Source organism: Apus apus, chromosome 2 (assembly GCF_020740795.1).
Source record: "Apus apus isolate bApuApu2 chromosome 2, bApuApu2.pri.cur, whole genome shotgun sequence".
Taxonomy (NCBI): domain Eukaryota; kingdom Metazoa; phylum Chordata; class Aves; order Apodiformes; family Apodidae; genus Apus; species Apus apus.
The window spans coordinates 135179320-135193713 of record NC_067283.1 but is presented as its reverse complement, the minus strand read 5'-3'; the positions used below and the strand labels follow the sequence as shown (position 1 = coordinate 135193713).

At 38.7% G+C, this 14394-nt stretch overlaps 1 protein-coding gene across 2 annotated transcripts in view; it reads right to left on the bottom strand.

Moving 5' to 3' along the window:
- The window catches only part of SPAG1 (sperm associated antigen 1), a 38372-nt gene extending 24814 nt beyond the window's left edge, over nt 1-13558 (bottom strand). The window contains exons 1-10 of one of the 2 annotated variants that reach the window (XM_051611633.1): nt 13537-13558; nt 11919-12060; nt 11199-11358; nt 10719-10844; nt 7799-7866; nt 5813-5931; nt 5222-5327; nt 2233-2363; nt 1475-1581; nt 276-438 (exon numbers count right to left, since the gene is read on the bottom strand). In XM_051611633.1, coding sequence (XP_051467593.1) covers nt 276-438; nt 1475-1581; nt 2233-2363; nt 5222-5327; nt 5813-5931; nt 7799-7866; nt 10719-10844; nt 11199-11358; nt 11919-12058 — 1120 coding nt within the window. In that variant the 5' untranslated portion in view covers nt 12059-12060; nt 13537-13558. Of the gene's footprint in view, nt 1-275; nt 439-1474; nt 1582-2232; nt 2364-5221; nt 5328-5812; nt 5932-7798; nt 7867-10718; nt 10845-11198; nt 11359-11918; nt 12066-13536 lie in introns of those variants that run through there. The other variant, XM_051611634.1, reaches the window with a different exon arrangement.
- Nucleotides 13559-14394: the final 836 nt, after the last annotated feature.

The following is a 14394-nucleotide window of genomic DNA, read 5'->3' as shown; positions in this document are numbered from 1 at the left end:
CAGGACATGGGGAAGTAGGTAATTTATAGTAGCATTTCCCATCTGTCTCTGTTATAGCCTTTCCAGAAATAATGGCAATTATTTGGCAATAATGTGTAGTAAAACAGGATTCTAGATTTCACAATCAGATCAACTCTAAGTAGTGAATGTAATTTTTGTTTTCACACAGGCAAAATTCTTTCCAAGCAAATGTGTATTGTGTGAATATACATCGCAATATCAAAGTGATTTTTTTTCCTCAGGTTAAAACTATATAGGAAATGACATGACATTACCTTTATCTCCAGTGCTTCTTTTCTGCTCTTCTGTATTTTCCTCTCCTTCTTCATCATCTTCTGAATCCCCTATATCTTGAATAAGTATTCTTCTTCCTTTGCCTTGAGTCTCAGTTGCAGGTTTTAAACCATTCATTTTCTTTTCAGTCTCTAGCAGATTTTTCTGCAATACAGAAAAAAAAGCAATAGCAGAAGTCTTTTTAATAGATGCACAAATTGTAATACATTCTGTTAAATAATCCACATAAGCTCCTGAAGAACTACCACAATAAACATTACCAATATAAAACCCAAGAAAATAAACTGGACTTTTCCAAGAGTTAATATCAAAACCAAGATTAACACTCAGGTTACATCTCTCAAAAACTCAGTCACACAAATAAGTAAGAACTTTTCTTTAATTAATTGCTTAAGAAAAACAAACAAACAAAAAAAGGAAAAATGTAGATTATACTATTGTGGCATGTGGCACAAACTACTCAGAAGAGGCAAGAAAAAATGGGCTCCCAAAAAGCCTGAAATCAGTTTATAATAACGTGTGCTATGGAGAATTTGGTGTCTGGTGGATATCTGATGGAGTAGTGTAAATTACACTACTAGAACCAAAAGATGCAACAGTTTCTTAGCAGTGTAGCAGGACACTGTGGAATAATGAAAAGGTTTGTTCCTTCTGTAAGAACTGCAAATTAGATGATCTAACAGCTTCTCATCCCATAAACTTTTCCTGATTACTCAAAAAGATGCTGCAACTGTACTTCACACTTTCAGAGCAGTGTAAGACACACCCAACATTATGCACTGTTCTAAATTTAATTCAGTGCTGTACACAGTAGTGCCATTTCAGTACTCACTTGGCCAAGAAAAAGATAAAACAAGGACAGGAACAAGCAAAGATTCACATGGACAAAGTATCTTGCATAATTCCAGTTACTGACAAGCAAATCACCTTTGTCTTAGTATCTCTGCACATAAACACTTTCTCTGCATGTGTTCTATACATTAACAGGATTTTGAAGATCCTCTCCAAGCAAAGAGCAACTCAATAAACTCTTGTCACCTCTAGATGTCTCAGCCAAGGCATAATAGCTGGCACAAATAAGGACAAGTACAAACACCCGCTTTCAGCTACAGAAGCACTGCTCTGCAAAGCTACTAATGTATTTGAATCTCTGAAAGAGTGTACTCAAACGTATCTTTACCTTAGCTATAGCATTTTCTGGTTCAATACATAATACTTTCTTCAGATCCTCTACAGCTGTCTGGTAATTCTGCAGCTGATTGTGCACAGAGGCATGGCGCATCAGAGCTAGAAAGAAACAAAGTGTATTATTTATGCATTTAAAGCATAAAGCAGGTAACAATGCCCTATTTTTTCTAGACATACCAGGCGTGAAACAGTTTTTAACATTCTGCATTTATTTCATAATGACTGTATTAGTCACAACTGTTCTCTTGACCACTTTTAATGATGCAATTTCATGTGACACCTTTTTGAGATACCAATCATGAATTGTGAAGTGTCTTTTAATATTTTTCCAATTTTTTCACTCCTCCCATGCAAATACAGTTAGCTACATTCAAGTTCTTGCCTTCAGAAAGGATCTAATCAGTGACTTTTATTATTTTATGTCACTTTTAAGGTAATTAATACTTCAGTGTGGATATTACAGAAACAATGCTCTACATGGATTCATAGTCATCATATAAAAACCAGGAGTGAGCCCCATGCTACTGCGTAAGAATACCCATTACAGATCAACAAGATGGACTGTATAAAACTTCCCTGACCCCCCAAATACTGTCAGAATTACTTTGGGGAGCTACTCTGTTTCCTTCTTAATAATCGGACTTGATCGAAAGCTCAGTGAAGTCAACTAACAACACAAGTGGATTTGTAGCATTTTACTCGTTAGAAATAAAAGAATACATAGAAGGGCAGGTTTATGTTCTACTTTACCTTTTACATTGCCAGGTTCCATATCTAGTACCTTCTCACAATCCTGCAAAGCACTGTCCCAATCTTGAAGTTTGATTTCTGCTTGAGCTCTGTTATTATATGCAGCTGCAGTGGGTATTACTGAAATACTCCTGAAAAAAGGGAGTATTGACCATGGTAGGCTCATACTTAGAAAACCTGAATGTAGAAACACTTCAGTATCGGAAGCTGAAAACAGCATTACAACAACATTAATAATGATATTCTAAACACAATAGCTTAGAATACACTATTGTGTTTAGAATATAGAAACACCTTCCTGTGAGACCAGAGGCAACCATCCACCAACTACAGTTACCATCCTCAGAGGTCTGTTGTTTGCCAGGACTTAGACTTGAGACAGTGCACGGAAGATGCCATAGCTCATCTGGCCATTAAACTATTACTTCTTGCTGCCACCCATGCAGACTCAAACAAAATCTTTGAGAGTATCAAGAGTAACTGCAGTGCTCTGGAGGCTATGATGAAGAGCATGGGAGGGGCACACGGGCTTCTCCTTGATCTTGCTTGTAAAAAGGAAAGACTCAGATAGCAGTGGATGAATCATCTAGGTCAATGTCTGGCTGCTTGGCTGGTATTGTAGACAGGGCTTTAGTTTCTATAACAGGATCATCTCTGAAGAATAAGGACAACTGGGATTCATATGAACCAGCGGTACAAGAACATCTTTGCCTTGCTAACCCAGCAAGACAGGCTCTATACTAAGTTCACTGGGAAAAGGAGGCAGTGGGGAAATGTCAAGGGGAGCATACTGGAAAAGACTCTCCCACTTTCTTTGTGAAAAAAAGCAAGACCAGAGGACAATCCAAAGTGCTTGTGCACAAATGCACAAAGCATGGGCAATAAAAAAGAAAAATAAAAGGTCTGTGCAGCTATGATCTTAGTGGGATAACAGACATAGGGTGGGATAATCTGTGTGGCTGGAGTGCTTTGATGGAGGCATGCAGGCTGTTCAGAAGGACTAGGAAGGTAAAGGAGGAGAAGATGCATTCTAGTCTAAGCAGAGATTAAATGTGTGAGGGTTTGTCTTGGAACAGGCAAGAGACTGATGAGAACAGATGGGTAAGAATAAGAAGTCAGACTGACATGGTGACATCATGGTAAGCACCTGTTTCAGACTGCCTGATGAATAAAAGCAAGCAGATGAAGTCTTCATCAGTCAACTAGAGGAAGCCTCAAAATCACAACAGGTTCTGGTTCCTGTGGGGGACCTGAACTACTCTGGTATCTGCTGTAAGAGCAAAATGACAAGGCACAAGAATCTACAAGATTTCTGGAGTGTATTGAAGACAACTTCTTGACACAATCAACAATCTGAGAGGGGGAATGCACTGTTGGAATTATTACTCACAATCTAGAACTGGTTGGGAATACAAAAGTTAGTGACAGCTTTGGCTGCAGCAACCACGAGATGGTACACTAAGTTTCTGGGAGAAATGAGCAAGATTAATACTGGAATTATAGCTGTAGACTTCAGAAGGTGGTTCAGGAATATGCTTGGCACTATTACAGGATCCTGTAGGGGAAAGGGTGTCAGAACTGGTTCATCTTCAAGGATAGCTGTCTGAAAGCACAGACAATGTGCAGAAGTCAAGCAAGCACACAAGAAGGGATTAATAGACAACTCTTGACTGAGTTGAAACACAAATATTAAATACACAGCCAGTGGCAGTGGTGATGGGCTACCCAGGAGGAATATAAAGACACTGGCTAAGTGCAAGTGATGGAATTAGGAAAGCAAAAGGTCAGTTGAAGTTAAAACTAGAAAAGGGATGCAAGAAAAATGAGAAAAGTGGTGGTTTGCTTTGCTTTGCTTTTTGTTTTAGAGATCAGTCACTAGCAAAATTAATACTAAGGAAATGGTGGTCCCACTGGTCAATGCAGCACAGGACCTAGTACCAAAGGACATGGAAAAGTCTGAGGTACTCAGTGGCTTCTTTGCCTCAGTCTTCCTTGGTAAGGTTTGCCCTCAAACTTCCCAGGTCCTTGAGTCTAGAGGCAGATTCCAGTACCCACAACAGAGGAAGAAAAAGCTAGGAAACACTTAAGAAAATAGGATATATGGGAGTTCCAGATGGTATGTTCAGGAAGCTGACCAACATCATACAAGGCTGTTCTGTATCATCTCTGGAAAGTCATGGTGACTGGGAGAGGTGCTTTGTGACTGATAAGGCCTAACATCACACAGAGAACTTAAAAGAACAGCAAGGTGTATGACCTGGGAAACTACAGGCTGGGCAGTCTAACCTCAGTTCTCAGAAAGATTATTGAGCAAGTCTTCCTGAATTCCTATCCAGACACATGCAGAATAAGAAGGTGACTGGGAACAGCTAGTATATATCTACCAAAGGCAATTCATGGCAAGAGGAGCAACCTGATAACTTTGCTCAGTGAAGAAAGCAAGAATAGAGGATGTTGTTTACCTTGACTGTAGTAAAGGCAAAGTCTCAATGTAGTTCACTGTACACTAAATAAGGCAAGCAATCTGTAAGAGTCTAATTTTTTTAATCCTGTGTTTATGTACTTTATTCCGTACTGCTACAAATTACAGAGAGTGTTATGATGAAGCTGCACACAATTATTTTTCTTTCTGCTAAAAAGAGGTTATTAAATAAATTTTCCATATTAGCAATTGAGATAATCCTGATACTGCTTAACCTTTCATTTTTGTAAACTTGCCATTGAATCTCAATGGTTTTGAAAAATCTGAAGATTGTGACACCTGCAGACTGCACCCCATCACTAACCACATCTCTTTCTGATAAATCAAAACTAGTAACAGGATGCAACAGTGCTTTAAGATTCTTCTGTCAAATCTTTTTGCCCTTTTGAAAAGAATCTAATAATCACCAGTTGCTTCAGTAAGAAGTTGGTTCAATTACACTGCTCTAAAAATAATATTCACAAGTAACAATCATTAAAATAAAAGAACACAATAGTATTTACTCACCGAGTGTAATAAGTCACTGCTTCCACATAATCACCAATGGCAAAGGCTTCATTACCCTTCTCTTTTTCACGAGTAGCAATAAAAATCTTCTCTTTCTTTGTCATGCCTAGAAAAAAAATATTTATACAAAACAGATAACAGCTTGAATGAAACCAAAACACTGTCTGCTAAAATACCTTCAATGTCATAATCCGTATATTATTTATAAAATAACATGGCTTACTATAAGACAAATTTGTACTTTATTTTCTATAACAAAAACCTAAGTTTTTGTGATAGGCATACAATTCACTATTCAAGATTAAAGCAGTTGGCTAACATCTGCCACTGGTTTATAACAGATGTTTTACTTCTTTGCCTCACGCTCCCAACCTTAACACAGCATAAATATTTTAACTTATAATAAACACCATGACTAGATTTTTTTTTAAAGATGGCTTCAGACTCAGTTGACCTCCTAACAACTTTTAGCATCTCTATGGACTGAAAAATAAATAAATATTTAACTCTATAATATGCTTCTTTAATTTGCATTCACACTCTATAACACAGTATTACAAGTAAAGAAAAAATGTATTTCTAAGACATTACCAGTTGTGTCTATTTTCTTTTTGATTATAGGTAGACTTGGCCTACTACAGAACCTTGCTTTTGAGTTATTTTCTTCAAAGCCTTCATCAATTTTAGAACACTCCTTTTCCACGTCAAACCTTAAATTAATAAAAATAACAAATTTAATAATGCTGCATGGCAAGACTCCTCTACTGATAGAAAGGCACACTATATTTCCATTATAAGCCAAAGGAAGAGATAAAAGCCATGTTCATTTATCCATGACTAGTTAGGAAAAAGATGTTTAGTCTTATCTCCTTTCCTTGTGTTCAGGTTTTCTCTTGTGTGCTTCTTCTGCTTGTACATCACCATTCCTCTTCCTCCTCCCTCTGGTTAAAACCAACCAAACCAAACCAAGAAGACATCCATCTCACCTCCTTGTCATCCCACAAAAAAAGACAGGCAAAATTTCAGAAACAGTATCATCAGGCTCAATTCCAGCCCTATGAAACACCTCTTTGCCAAAATACCTAAGAAACAGCTTCAAAACAATTTGATACTGTAAACATGAGAGAGATTTCAAGAGAGTCTCAGACACTTCCAAGGCTACTCTGAAGCAGTTTTTGAAAACAGTATTTAGGAATTTATATCAAATACATATTGCTGCCATAGTCCTATAAATCAAATACAGCAATAACCAATTCCTACACTATCTAGAAACACTACACTCACTGCTTTTCTGCTTAGGACTTACAGAAAAATAGCCTTTGCTTTCCACAATAATCTTGACAATATGAATAATTTCTATCTGAAACAGACATAATTTTTTTATAATTTATCCAATTCAAAACTTTTTCAGGTAAGACTAATTGTTCTTCATTCTTATTCTGATCTGTTGCTAGCTCACTGTTATTCTGATCTGTTGCTAGCCTACTTTCATCTTTTTATTACAAACCAATTACAATCAAGTAAGTGAAACATTTTGTTCAGAAATTGCCTAAATAATTATTTGAAGGTTTTAAAATTATCCCCAAGAGGTTTTGAAAACACGATATACTTCAAACTAGCAAACTTATTTCAAACAACTTCTGTTTCAGTATACTCAAATAACCTTTCCAACCCCTATGATTCTAGGAAGGCCCCAATTTCTGAAACATACAGGCATGAAAATAACTGATATGTACAACTCTTTGTAAGAACTGCATCTTAGGCAGATGGGGTTCTTGTAGGGGACAAGGGGTAGAGTAAGACTAAGAGTTTCATTACTCAAACCTCACAGGCTCTATATTTAGCTCCTTATCTACTGCACTGGAAACTTGTGCCTCCTCACTCTGACTTTATGGCATCATATTCCAGATTTTAGGAGTTAGAGAGAAGCTGCTACCATGCAAAACACAAAAGTATAACAATTTCCCCCCCCATGTTCAACAATTGCAGGCAATGACCTGTCACATGACTTGGGAGGGTAATGTGTCACCATGACGAGATGCAAAGAATGTATCAGGGCTCCCTCCACTCTAGAAATAGTCAGTTACTGCCTAAACCTCTGATTATGTGTAATTGAATCTGAGCAAAGTGATGCAGATGCCTCAAGCTCATTCGTTGAGGTCAGCAGGGCTCAGTGCAGGAATGAGGACTCATAAGTTTTGTTTTTAATTTAGAACTGTGGCTTTAAAGACAAGAAGATCAAATTTATAAAGGCCATGTTAAATAAAACTAAGTGCTTTCAAAAAAACTTATAAATTAGGCTAATTGTAATTCCTTGATTTTATATACCTCCAAGATTTGCTTGACTTACTGTATTACACGCAGCTTGTACAAAAGCATAGACTAACTTGTTTTCAGCTGCTAGCACTACAATGCATCATTTGCATTCAACAGAACATTTATTATGAAAAAAAATCATTTTACTGAAGTATTATAATTCCCTGAAATGTTGACATTAATACTATGTTTCTGGAAGATACTTTATTAAACAAATTAAAAAGATGTGATAAAAATGTAAACAGAAAGGACTTAACATACTTGTCCCATTCACTGTAATCCCGTGGTATGTTTTTCTTGTTTCTCTGTTTGTTTTGCAACTTTTTGTTCTGAAAGAGAAACAGCCAGCCTGTAAGACAATTTTTTAAAGTGGAAATTCACAGCCTTTTTTTTTGTTTCTGCAACACATATTCCTAGTAAATATCACAATTCATGACTAATCTCAGCATAGTCTTGAAAACTTCACTTGTCTTGCTTTAAAATATTTCACATGTTGTAACCTGAGGAGCTGTTCAGTCTCACAGTTCATCTCCGTTGCAAAATATGAACTTTTGATAGTCCCTGGAAACCTCACAACAAACTTAAAAATGTTTGACTTCAAAATACTGTCTGGGCTTCTTTTGACTATTTCACACTCCACCCAAGATAATTCTCAAAGTGATTTACATGGATTCTAGCTTTTAGACAAGCTCCATCATTGAGGTTTGCCTTACCTAAAATTTGCCGTGCAACAATCAGCCCCAGTAACAGATTCAACTGACTATTATCACACCCCATCTCCTACACTAGTAAAACCTATTTCCACAGCAGGCACCTTTGGCATCTCTTCTACCTGTCATAAGACTATATTTCTGATATGTCCCTCCCTGCTTGTTGACTTGTACACTACTTAATAGCAAGGTGTGGTTCCAAACAGGTACTCCACAGTGGAACAGCCAGTTCAAAATATTTCCATCTGCTCTGTCCTGGCCACTCAGCCCTCCTCTTACTTTGCAATATGTTATTTACTGGGTTAGACCAATGTAAGTGTTTGTAGAGTTGCAGATTTACAATTATCTGGGTTCAAACAAGCAATTTGACATAGATTACCATACAATCATGTACTGCAGATTACAGATACCCCTAAATATATGTACCAGTTCAACTGAGCTTGGTGATAAACTGGAACAAAGAAACAAACAGCAGCTTCTTCAACTTGCTTTACCAGTGGTGACACTGTAACAAGGAAATACTTCTGCAACTGTATGTAAACTCCTCAATTTACATAATGCAAATGTGACCCTTCCTGTAAACACTTCTGACTATCTGTAATGTTAGGTTACACAAACTTGATAGCATATAACTTCAGAATTACTCTTAATGTTCTCAGTCTTTCAAGAAGCTACATGAAATGACAAATACATTTAGTGATCAGCACACGTCCGGAGGAGGTAACTCCTAAATATGGCTTCCTGAAACATGAGCTAACATATGTATGCATCCTGGAGTATATTACAAACTTGGTAATTTAATAAATATAAAATATTTTTTCAAAGCAGAAGTCCTTAACTTAAGTGAACCCAAAACAAGTGAAAATCTCAGAAGAATACTCATAAGGTATTTATACTAATACAACTTTAATATATAGAGAAAACTAGAACGTGTCCTTTTAAAGAGTAAGGCAGAAATGTTGACTCAAAATTCCATGACTTTTAAAAAATTCTAGGTCTCATATTCTTGGGACCATTGTAACCAAGTTGCATCTCCAGCAGTCAGGAATTTCTCAATCTGTAATATTTCAGAGCATCTCACCCAAGAGGCTTTGACGAAAAATATACATTTGCATGTTGAGGAACTAAAAAAAAAAAAAAAGAAATAATCAACTCTGTCTTTTTCATTTTTCTTGACAGAATTCACAATGCATGGATCTGGCAGGGTTTGAAGACCAGTGAATGATTTCTGGACCAAAGATCAAAACACTGACTGCCTTCAGGTGATGCAGAATTTGGCCTTGGTTCTCCTCTGGGCCCCCTGTGATGGCCTAAGACATTTCTATTCTGTGTCAGAGAAGCAGTATTCTTTTTTTGGTTCAGAGACTATAAAATAATATGAAGGTTATAAATTTAGTGTATACTACCAAAACAGCTTGTTTTCATTCAGTAGTGATCCAGCAGTGGTATAACTGCACTGCTACATAGAAAAACTGAATCCTAAAACTCAACTTCAGGCCTCCCTTCTCTTTCTCAAGACAGGTTACAATTACTTCAGAGGCTGTCTGCTTGGACAAAAGGAATGGGAATAATTTACTACAGATAAGGCATAAAGCTATATCTAGGTTTCCTGGGTAATAATGCCAACACCTAAACCTTGTATGGAGAACACCTGGAGAAAAAAAGTGACAAAAACTTGATTTGAAGACTGTTGCATGCTTCAAGTAGCAGAAAAAAATCTGAATAAATATTTTGTCTTTGAGTGGAGAACATATTTTCTTTAGTAAAACTGTATTAGTAAGAAAAGCTGGTCACAGACAAAACAGATTTCAGTTAAATAAATCAATGGTTAAAAAACAAAACAAAACAGGAGGAAACTAATACCTAGGAAAAATTGCAAATGTTTATTCTGTAGTGAGAAAGTTTTGTTAAGCATCCTTTTTGGGCAAATCAGGAAGTATGCTTTATGGCTAAAGCTGGAATACTGACTCGAGGTATAAAATAAGGGGAATCAAAGGCTACACAAACCAGTGCAACCGAATGTAAAAGTGGCTGTAGAGTGAAACACCTGGTGCAGAGGGTCCAACATCCACACTGCATGTTTCAGGGTATTTATTTTGGACTAGCTCCTGTCTGGTCTCATGGAACAAAAGGCTATTGGCAGCTGAAGAAAACCTCCTGGCATAATTTCATCCACAGTTCATATGCTTAAACACCACTTTGATACGTGAATCAAAGAAATAAAATGGACGTTAAAGGAGATTTGCTACAGAAATTAATTATTGATCAGAATCAAAACATGATTACAAGACACATGCTAGTGCTAAGGAGGCACTTTTGTTTAAACATTGGTCTCTTGTATAGGAACTTAAAAATTTTTATTTTCTGGTTAACAAAGTGAATCTATGCTCAATGACTTGAAGTTTGTTCATACAAAATTTCCTGATTTTAGAAAGACAAATAACTAACATACATTAGAAAGCTGGAGATACCTGATTAGCAGGAAGACAGCTGCTGGAACAACGAATAGGAGGCAAGTTACCTTCCCTTTCAAACAGTGTGTCTGTTCTCATTAACTGTGATTCCGTATTATCTTCATTCATTTCTGTCTCCCAGGTCTGAAAATAAACAAATAATGTGTCTGTACCTTAAAGTGGATACATTTCATAGTCTATAATGACACTAACAACTGGCATTATAATGCAGTGCTCTTAAGGGGGAAAAGCAATTAAGACAAAAAGCAATTGAGCCTTTTAAAACTAAAAGTAAATAAAAACAAATCTGTAGAGTTAAAATGGAAATTAAAGACTAAGTGACATTAATTCCAGAAAATAATATAAAAAGCCCCAAGATAATCCTTTGATAATTTCCTCATTTAATCAAATAATTACATTCTATTTAGGCACAAGAAAAAGATTGATGTATCAAAGCAATTATATTACAGACCATTATAAATCAGAGTTATACTGTACCATCAATTCACCATTAATTGTTTCCCATTCTTCAGCTGTGAAATCACAAGCTGTGGCTGCAGGCTTATCTTTTCTCAGAGCTCTGCTCCTTGGATCTAAACGCTCAATACGCTTTTCACAAAACAATGTAAGCTCAGGATAACATCCCTCTTCACCAGACCTTTAATGCAAAGATATAAAGGTTACAAAAAAGATCTAAACTGTACTGCGTCCTCTATGCTGCTCTCCATGTCTAGTCTCCCTGTAGTCACCACGGTGACTGTAGAGGGCTATTTTCCTGCTAAACTGAGTTCTACCGTCACCTAGTAATATTTAGATAATGAAATTCCAGTGAGTTAACTTTTAGCCACTTTCCAGTGGACACACAGAGTTCAAAATTATCATCACAGTGCTCATAAAAAAACATGTGTGTCATTTTCAGCATAAGCTACAAAGGCATGGCATCTGAAATTACCCATCAGGCAAAATGGCTTCCCAACAGAATCAGAATTCAGTGGCAGCATTTCAGAAAAACCTGGCATTGAGCTAGTCAGGCCTTTTGGATGGTTAAAACAGGATTTAGATTTCTAGTGTCATCATGTGGACACTTTTAACATGATTATTTTCTTTTTTAAATTAGAAAGTCACAAAAAGGCTCAAGACAAATAGAGTATTTAGGAATGGGTTCCTTCAGAATTTACAGACCAGGAATATAATTAGTAATGCAAATACAATGTTTACCTTAATACCCAAAGAATCTTTTCCAGGTGTTTAACATCTGTGCATTTTTCAATGAACGTGCAGTCCAGATGACTAATAGGTATTTGGTAAGTCTTAGTGGTTCCTTGGTCCAGCAAAAATGGTACCGACTCATCACCCATAACTACATATTAGAAAGAAAACAATGCAGTGATTCTGTAAACACTTAAGATTTATTTTGAAGAAATGCTATTTTAAGGAAAAACCCTGTTCAGGCTTTGAAGTACTGCTCTGTTATGCAAGCAAACCTATTGCCACAAAAGAAGAACTTCAAATGTGAAGATCTGCTCAAACAAACTGTTCTTGATAAAGGTTTATGACAGAGGTTTACGACCCTAAGTATGGTTATAGATGAGAGATGTGTTGGAATAAGAGTATACACATGGTTTCCGCAAGGCAGAACAAGTCAGAAAGACTGCCTGAAGAAAAATTGCCAGTTTTTTGCCTACCACATTACCTATTTTGAGCAAGTGTGGTGAGAATAGAGATGATGGTGCTACTTTTTTCAGAGGGTAGATGTTAACTAGCTAAACGTATCTAATGGAATGACAGCCTTTGGCTTCTCTGTAGCCAAAACAAATCCAATTGTTTGTCTTTCCATACTAACTGCATCTCCTGAGCCTCTGATTATATTACTGTATTAATCTGAACCTTTTCCAGTAAGTCTATAACTGATTAAGTGAGATGTTCAAACTGGACACTTCCTGTCTCCCTGTACCTTTAATCTGTTTTTTCTGCATCTTCTTCTGTTTTGATTCCAAGCTGTACGGAGGACAAAAACTTCTTTTCCCCCCCCATGTTATACACTGCTTAAAGCAATCAGTTATTTTTAACAAGTATGACCAGGGCAGCTAGCTAATATGCAGTAACTATATATTGATAAGAAACCACTTAAAATAACTGTGTTCTAAGATGTAGCATAATTTGAAGCTGCACAAAAATGCTTGCAAAACAGCCTCCCTTAAATAACTGCTCATAATTAGGTCCTGCATAAAGACAGGCGTCTGCCCCAAGAATTTACGGTTTCACTACAGAAAAAGAAAACAGCGTGCATGGAGAGACAGCCAAATACAAGAAACAGTAAGCCAGGAGTTAAAAGCAAGACAGGCGCTGATGACACAACAGCAACACCTTCTCCCGTTTCGGGATGCCACAAACCTCAGGGCGCTGCCCGGAGGGCGCCCCGCAGCTCCCGGGCCGCGGCCTCCAGCAGCCCCGCTGCGGCCCACGGCCCCGCCACCGGCTCCCCTCTTCTCCGGCCGGCTGCGGGCGGCTTCCCAAGCCGCACCGCCCCGCCTCGCTGCCGCTGACCACGCAACTTTCACCCCCGGCGCCAGGAACTGACCGTCAAACCCTCCCGCCGCGGCAGGAGCCGGGGCCGCCAGCCCAGCCCGTGCCTAACAACCTAACAACCGTTGCTACGCACAACATGGCGGCCGCCGGCGCGCGGGGACGCCCAGGCGAGCGGCAGGGAGCCGGGCACGACGGCGCGGACACAGGGCTGCCCAGCCCGGCGTCCCTCTTGCCAGGCCCGCACACACCCCCGCCCGACTTCAGAGGCCACACTGGCGTGGTGCGGCGGCCCGGACCCGACACCCACCTGTGCCGCGCCGGGCGCCCGCTCTGTCCCTCGCCTCAGCGGCTCCGCCCGCCCGCGGGCCCGGCCGGGCCGGGGCGGGGCGGCCGCACAGCCCTGCGGGGCAGCCTTAACAAAACATCACCTGCCTGTGATCCGTGTAGCGTTTTATCTAGCTGGGAACAGCCAGGCCCTCTCCCAGCGCCAGTCACCCCCGGTGCCTACGCCACTGTCACCCCTTAGCCCTGCCAAGTCTCCCCACCCAAACAAAAATTACAATAATGCATTTTATCCCCTAGAAAGACCCCTTGAAGTTCATTTATGAGCCAGTACATGGTCCTACAGTCTGTAACAGATACCTCACTGTTTTGATAGGAGTAGAACACACCATCTCAACACTAACAGCACCGCGAGCACCATCAACATTGAGAAGCACCTCAAGAGGCTAAATTAGCATCAGGCACAATCTAGCAGAATTTCCTAGTACACTTCACTGACAAGGATAGTTTGACATTACTCAACACATATTCCAAACAGATGCATAAAGTTTTGGCTCATAAATAAAGAACAACCAGTTTGATCTATTTAGTACAAACCTCTGAAAAATCATCTGAAAAGCAAAACAAGTTGTTACTTCAGTTTTGGGATGCTACCCAAATTATCTTTATGACACAGACCTAGTTCTTTCCTTGAGTACAACCAAGTCAAGAAGTACTTCGGGCATTTCATTTTACACATTGATTCTTAACGTTTACCTTGCCTCCCTGGCCTGTTCTTTCCTGAGCTGCTTTTTTTGACATCTCCACAGCAGGGTGCCTGAATTGGCTGCTCTGAAGTAATTTGAGTTTTGCTCTTTTGAAATCCAGATCTGTTTCAGACCTA